Genomic DNA, 7452 nt, shown 5'->3' on the forward strand with positions numbered 1-7452 from the left:
AGGAAACTCTTCCAGGTCTCCCACGCAGGTGCAGTGTCTCAAAGCTTTGGGCCATCCTCGACTGCCTTCCCAGGCCACAAGCAGGGAGCTGGATGGGAAGTGGAGCAGCCGGGATTAGAACCGGCGCCCATATGAGATCCCGGGGCTTTCAAGGCGAGGACTTTAGCCACTAGGCCAAGCCGCCGGGCCCGATCACATTAATTCTTAAATGCTATGTTGTTTGAACCGACATTACCTTGCAGATATCATACAATTTTTTAAATTTCTGATTTTGAAAGATGCATGGCTGGACACTATGGAATGCTTAAACTAAGGTAATGTGTTTTTATTAGTAGGCAATTACTAAGTTGTTAGAGTAAAAAAAAAGAGACTTGCCAAAAATGATGAGTGAAAATCTAGGACTCAGAATTCCATAAGAAACTATGTAAACTATGTAAGTGTATAACAATAGGACTGTTTTCAAAGGTTGCTTCATCTGATTCAAAAATTTCTCAATATTTCGATCTGTTTCGCGTTTTTAGCTTTTTTTTATATTAAAGGAAAACCTGCTGAATTTCCCGTGATTAATTTAAGCATTAAAGAAAAACACAAGGTTTGTACTTCATGCCGCAGGGTCGCTTCTGTCCCACATGTGGTGCGAGGCGGTGGCCAGGAGGCCTGGGAGGGGCGAGCTGGGGGAGGCCCTTGTGCCCTGTAGATCACACGCCCACTCTCTGGGAGCCGGCCCAAACCCACAGCCTGCTCCGCGGTGTCTCCCGCCGTCCCACTCCGGCGCCGGCACCTCTCCCAGAACTCGGTAAGTTCCAAGTAGTAAACATGAATGATGCTTCCAAGCCATCATCCGATGTGATTTTTAGACAAGTTTCCTGAGGGGTGGAGCCGGGAGCGGGTGAGGGCAGAGCTGAAGGTGGAAACTGGCTGCATTTGGCCATTAAACTTGTATGGGGAGCAAAAATAATCTGAAGGCAAAAATGGATCCAGCGTGATAATACAGTTTTCCCTAGGAAAGCTCTTCCGAGGGGTCAGCCGCCAACCGCCGCTGCCCGCAGGAAAGTTTCCCAAAGTCCGGGCGGGAGCAGTTGGCAGGTGCAAGCGCCTGGCTCTGTCACGAAAGGTTTCTGCCTTGGTCCTCAGGTGCGGAGGGTGTTCCTCCAGTGGTCCAGCCTCCACTGAAGAATCGTGCAAGAGTCCCAGAAGAGCGGAGCGCGGACACCGCGAGCCATGACCCCTCCGGGGCTGCAAGCGCCGCTTTCGCTGCTCTTGTTGTTCCTGCTGGGCGGCAGCCTGCTCGCGGCCGCCGGCAGGGACAAGGGGGCTGCCGGTGGCCCGGCGGGTGGCTCCTCGGGACGCTTCGTCGGCCCCGAGCAGCACGCATGCACCTGGCAGCTCCGGCGGCCAGCTCCGGGGGCCTCGGCGGGCAGCGAGCTCACGCTGCGCTGCCAGAGCCCGGACGGGGCGCTCTTGGAGTGCGCCTACCGTGGGGAGCCCGAGCGCTGCGCTGCCTACGCGGCCCGCGGCGCGCATTACTGGAAGCAAGTGCTGGGCGCTCTGCGCAAGAAGCAGCAGCCATGCCAGGACCCCGCGCCGCTGCGGGCCCGCCTGTGCGCCGGCAGGAAAGGCAACGGCGCCGAGTTGCACCTCGTGCCTCGCGGTGCGTCCCTACCCGTAGGTCCTACTGCCGCGGGCGATTCCGAGGTGCCCAGACCTCGGCCCAGGAACCGGGGACGACCCCGCGTTTCCGCCCACGTTCCAGCCGCAGGGCTCCCTCCCCCGAGCGCGCGGTCCCCAGAAAAGCTCCCTGAGAGGAAGAGCAAGAAGAAGGCAGCCTCGGAGCCAAACAGCGAACGACCCCTGGGGACCGGGCCCGACCCGGACGGGCTGCTGGCGAACTCGGAGCTCACGGAGACCTACTGTGCCGAGAAGTGGCACTCGCTCTGCAACTTCTTTGTCAACTTCTGGAACGGCTGAGGCTGCGGGTCTCGGGAGGGGCCAGGGGAAGGGTGCGCGGGAAGGGTGCGGGTTGGGGGAGGTCCGGTGCGGCAGGGGAGGGCGTAGCGAGGGACACCTGGAGTGAAAAAACAAGGAGGAGGCCAAGTACCCTGGTCCGGTCCCGGGTGTGGAGCCTCTCCGGGGCCGCAGGGAAGGTCAAGTTGTTGAGGTCTGAGCCCCGAATAAGGGCAAAAGAAATAACGGATACAGAAGAGTCCCAGAAGCTGGAGGCTGAATAGGCAGTGAGGTGATGGGAAGCTTGTGTGGGAAACAGAGTAGCGTGTCTATAGTTTATCTCTTTTATACGAGATCATGAACCTTGGTCTTTCCGGTCCGTGGCTACCTGGGTGCTGCCCCTGCGGTCACTGGTGATCTGTGCACCACCAGCGTCGCTGGAAGAACTGGCTACAAGGAAATATTTCTGCAATGGTTGTCTGTCCATTCTTTGAAAAATGCTAGTGGGTACCTCATGTTCTGAAACTTTCCTGTTAACCTTTTGAATTCAGAAGGGAATTGAAGGGTTGAATGTCCCCATGGTTGTATTTATTGTTTTGTTTTGTTTCAACCAATTCTCTTGATATTCTATCATGGTTTTTTTTCCCCATCATGTTTTTAAAAGCGAAAATAGAAGGGAATCTCAAGAGTGATTCCCACCCGTATGGAATATGTGGCTTTCGTTTCCTGTAATTCATTAGTGCATTTCATTTTTAATGGGATGTGCACATGCTAGGCACTCAATAAAAACTGTGTGGGCAGATTTACCAAATTGGCTGAGCAGTAAAACTTCTGTTTGTGTCTGATCTAGTTCCAAAGACATCTTGGTTTCAGCCTCTTAGATAACAACTTTAATTGTTGGGAAGAGAAAGCAACTAAGAAGTCTACCTGGACAGGTCTAACCTCTGGGGCCAATCAGCGTTCTGTTGTCCTGCACTGGACACTCTTTCCTCATGAGCAACGTTTCTAATCCTGGTAGCCCCGCTTCCCATCCAGCTCCCTGCTTGTGTCCTGAGAAAGCAGTCGAGGATGGCCCAAAATGTTGGGACCCTGCGCCCATATGGGAGACACGGAGGAAGAAGCTCCTGGCTCCTGGTTTTGGATCGGCTCAGCTCTGGCCATTGCAATCACTTGGGCAGTGAATTATCATACAGAAAATCTTCCTCTCTGTCTCTCCTGCTGCGTGTATCTGACTTACCAATAGAATAAATAAATCTTTTAAAAATAATCTTTATATATATATATATATATATATATATATATATATATATATATACACACATGTGTAGAGAGAGAGAGAGGAGAAGGTGTAAAATAGATAACAGCATATAAACGTCCTGACTTCTGGTTCATTGAAGAGATTAGGAGGGCTGGCAATACCGTTAAGCTACCCACACAGCAATTCTTGTCTGACTGTTGGCTGCCTCCCAATAGATTGGGAATGTTTTCTGGAGTTCTTCATTCCCCATACACATCTGATGGGTCAACTTCATTAATTCACACTAGCAGCTTGGGCCTGTTAGACATCTATGCCACACTGGTACACATTTTTAGCTTCTTGCTAACCACCTTCTCTTCTCTTCCTCTTTTATAAGAGTGCTAAATGCAGCAGTCTTAGAGATGCAGGCCATCTGCTGGCCTTGGTACCTCCTCGAACACGCTCCCACATTGTAGGCTCTTTCCTATATATTCAAGATATTCTTGCATTCGTGCGACCATAAAAACATTCAGACTGAACACAGTTTCAGGCCAGGTGTGTATGAAGTCATGTTCTGAGTTAACACTGGCTGTTTGTTGCAATTCATCGTGGCTGGGCAGCTACTTGGGTTAACAGTTAAATCTGGTTAAGGAGACTGGGTCCTGCATGGGAGGGTCTGGGCTGGATGTCTGCCTTGGGTTCCCAGTTCCAGCTCTTCTGCTTACACTGGCCCTAGGAGGCCGCAGTTGTTGGGCTTCTGCCACCCATGGGGGTGGGGAGGGGACCTGGATTGAGCTCCTTAATTGCCCTAGGCCATTGTGGATATCTGGGGATTCCAGCAGTAAATGAGAGCTCTGGCTATCTATCCATCTGTCTTTGATACTGCCTTTGAAAATTTTTAGGAGATTTTTGGGCCCCGCGGCGTGGCCTAGCGGCTAAAGTCCTTGCCTTGAACGCCCCGGGATCCCATATGGGCGCCAGTTCTAATCCCGGCAGCTCCACTTCCCATCCAGCTCCCTGCTTGTGGCCTGGGAAAGCAGTTGAGGATGGCCCAAAGCTTTGGGACCCTGCACCCGCGTGGGAGACCTGGAAGAGGTTCCAGGTTCCCGGCTTCGGATCGGCACGCACCAGCCATTGCGGCTCACTTGGGGAGTGAATCATTGGACGGAGGATCTTCCTCCCTGTCTCTCCTCCTCTCTGTATATCCAGCTTTCCAATAAAAATGAATAAATCTTTAAAAAAAAAAAAAGAAAATTTTTAGGAGATTTTTAACAATCTTGGTCATGGAAAGGTAGCACTTGGAGCCTACTGATTAAACATATGTGCCAAAAGGCTGATGGGATGTGTGTGTCATTGGACTCTGGTACTGGCAATGACACTTTTGAACCAGGACTGGAGTCGTGTTCTCTCTTCCTACGTGACAGCTGACAGTTCTCTCGCTGTGTCCTCTGGCAGTCTGATTTCACTGACTCCATCTCAGTGAAAGAATTTCCCTGTAGGCTCAAGCACTGAGCCTTGATTGCTCCTGTTTGTGCATCCTTTGCAGAAGAGCTGGACCGAGACAAAGGGGGCACTGCTTGGAGAAGCTGATTCCCGTGGAAAGGAAAGCGATGGCTCTTACCACTGGCTCCTGAGGGAGCTAGCCCAAGTCCCAGCATGTCCAAGGCTGTACATCAAGGGGGATTCAACTGGGTTCATCTGAAGTCCCCAAGGCACACTGCTGAACCTCCTGAATGCTACACGTAGTTTCACCTGGAGAGAACATGTGACCGTCACTAACTGCAATGTGTACCCTATGCTATATGCTGTCATGCAACAAAGATCCTGTGCAGAGAAAGGCAAATGCAAGGGCCAGGGACACAAAGAAGGCTTTTGGTTCGGGAGCATCTAGAAAGATATGGAAGGATAGTCTTTTGTTTGTTTTGTTTTTAAGATGTACTTATTTTTATTGGAAAGGCAAATTTACAAAGAGAAGGAGAGACAAAGAGGAAGATCTTCCAGCTGCTTGCTCACTCCTCAAATGGCTGCAACAGCTGGAGCTGTGCCAATCCAAAGCCAAGAGTTAGGAGAATCTGTCCTAATACAGAATCCCAAGGCTTTGGACCATCCTCTATTGCTTTCCCAGGCCACAAGCAGGGAGTTGGATGGGGAAGCAGGGCACAGCCAGGACACCAAAATGGGATCCTGGGGAATGCATGGTGGGGATTTTAGCCACTATGCTATTGCACTGGGCCCCAAAGGGCAGGCTTTGAAAGACAAGCCTGCAGTTGAGAGAGGGTAGGATCAGAAGTCTGTAAAGTAAGTAGAAAGACAGGCATGGCACAGACGGCCAGGAACTTGGTGTCTGCTTCTTCTCCAGCCTTGTTAGGAGGTCTCAGAAGTGTCATGTCATCAGGGGTATGATGTCAACCATCATAATTCTGTAATACAGATATTGTGATATGCTATATGTCATTGTGGGCTTGGAATCAGCCACCATATTGACAGATTTGGGCCCCAGATTTACTGTAACAGCGATTTCAGGTTGCTGACCTTGGGAAGAATTTCAGAGACCACCTCGGGGGGTGGGTATGGTGACATATTTCCCCCACTCCTTTTCTGATCCCTGTCTCCTTATCTCCTTATACGATGGCGAAGAGGACTAACAGATGCTCCCGTAAAGCACAATGCCTAGCATGTCGCAGGCATGTTGGAAACACGGGGCAAGGCTTCCCCCTTCCTTTAGCATGTCCATGCAGGCAGCTAAAGAAAACTTCAGCACTTTATATATATATTTCAAAGTGAGAAAGAGAGAAATGGAGAAAGAGAGAGTAGGCAAGCTCCCCCATCACATTATAATGCCTGCAACAGCCATGATTGCTTCAGGCCCAAATTTGCGCCTGTAACTCCATCTGGGTCTCCTACATGAGTGGCAGGGAACCGAGTACTTAAGCTATTGCCTTCTGTCCTCTAGGGTGTACATTAACAGAAAGCTGGAATTGCAGGCAGAACTGGGACTCCGACCTAGGCACTCTGAAACAGGATCGCTAGCTCTGATAATGGATTCAGGCATTCCAAGCCATGTTGCAATCACTGTAGGTCCTACTCCAACTTTTTATTTTATTTTATTTTATTTTATTTTATTTTATTTATTTATTTATTTATTTATTATTTTTTATTACAAAGTCAGATATACAGAGAGGAGGCGAGACAGAGAGGAAGATCTTCTGTCCGTTGATTCACTCCCCAAGCAGCCTCCTAGGGTCTGTGTAAGCAGAAGAGCTGGAACCAGGAATCCAAGACAGACATCCAAACTAATGCTACCATTGCCCCCGCCCCTCCACCCAACTTTCCGTCTTAAAGGGCACTGGATGATAATCAAAACAGGAACCAACAACTCCTCCACTCAGCAGAGAAGTGCACAAAATAAAATAAGTCATAAGTGTGTGGCTGTAGGAGACAGCGTGCTCTGATTAAGAGGTCAATGTACAGTTTGGCAATCCTAATGTGGAAAGGTGTGGGAGTGAGAGCTTCAATGTTAAGGGCTTTAAAGGAGATGAGAATGTGGCTTGTCCAGAGTTCACATGTAGTCTTGGAGGCTAGGGAACCACAGCTGACCCCCAAGTTCCACAGCTTTCTTCCAACTTCAAAGGACAACTTTCCAATGCCTACAGCTGCTAGGCTTGGATGAACTTCGTTCAAGTATTGCCCCTCCTGTGACCTCTGGCTCGCCACATTCAAACTTCCCTCCCCACCCTGGTTCAACATTTAAAAGCAGCTATCAAAGCACACCAAGGTCCTTCTCTCCCTTTGAAAGCAAGAAACCTATGTTAACCTATTAAATGGTTGGGTGGTCATCTTGCAGACCACCAGCAGATAGAAAGTAGAATGGAAGATACCTGTAACAATAGCAAGTCAAGGAAAAACACCTAAGAATAAGCTTAGCCAGAAGCAGGCAAGAGCAATATGAAAAACCCAGAGACACTTCTGAGGGCAGGAAGGACTCAAAGAAATGAAGACATGCAGAGCTATTAGATTCGCAGCCTTGATATTTAAGAAATGTCAATTTTATCTGGATAAAGGTTAAACATGGTTACAATAAAAGTACCACTAGGGTTTTGGGACGTGGCAACTCCGCAAACTGATTCCATAGATGCACAAGAAAAGTGAATTTGGAGGATTGTAGGGTGTGGGATGCTGTCATGAAAAGGTGCAACCCGAAATGGCTAATACAGAGATTTGCAAAGCAATGCTGGCAGCCCCGTGCAAAAGAATATAAATGATGTGGGAGA

At 49.5% G+C, this 7452-nt stretch overlaps 1 protein-coding gene across 1 annotated transcript; it reads left to right on the forward strand.

The window, feature by feature from the left end:
• Window positions 1-1112: 1112 nt before the first annotated feature.
• Window positions 1113-2132, forward strand: FGFBP3 (fibroblast growth factor binding protein 3). Its single transcript, XM_004583361.2, has one exon. The coding sequence runs from the start codon at window positions 1222-1224 to the stop codon at window positions 1966-1968; it is 747 nt and encodes a 248-aa protein (XP_004583418.2). The 5' UTR covers window positions 1113-1221; the 3' UTR covers window positions 1969-2132.
• The last annotated feature ends 5320 nt before the right edge of the window (window positions 2133-7452 follow it).

Source organism: Ochotona princeps, chromosome 13 (genome assembly GCF_030435755.1).
Source record: "Ochotona princeps isolate mOchPri1 chromosome 13, mOchPri1.hap1, whole genome shotgun sequence".
In the NCBI taxonomy this organism is placed as follows: domain Eukaryota; kingdom Metazoa; phylum Chordata; class Mammalia; order Lagomorpha; family Ochotonidae; genus Ochotona; species Ochotona princeps.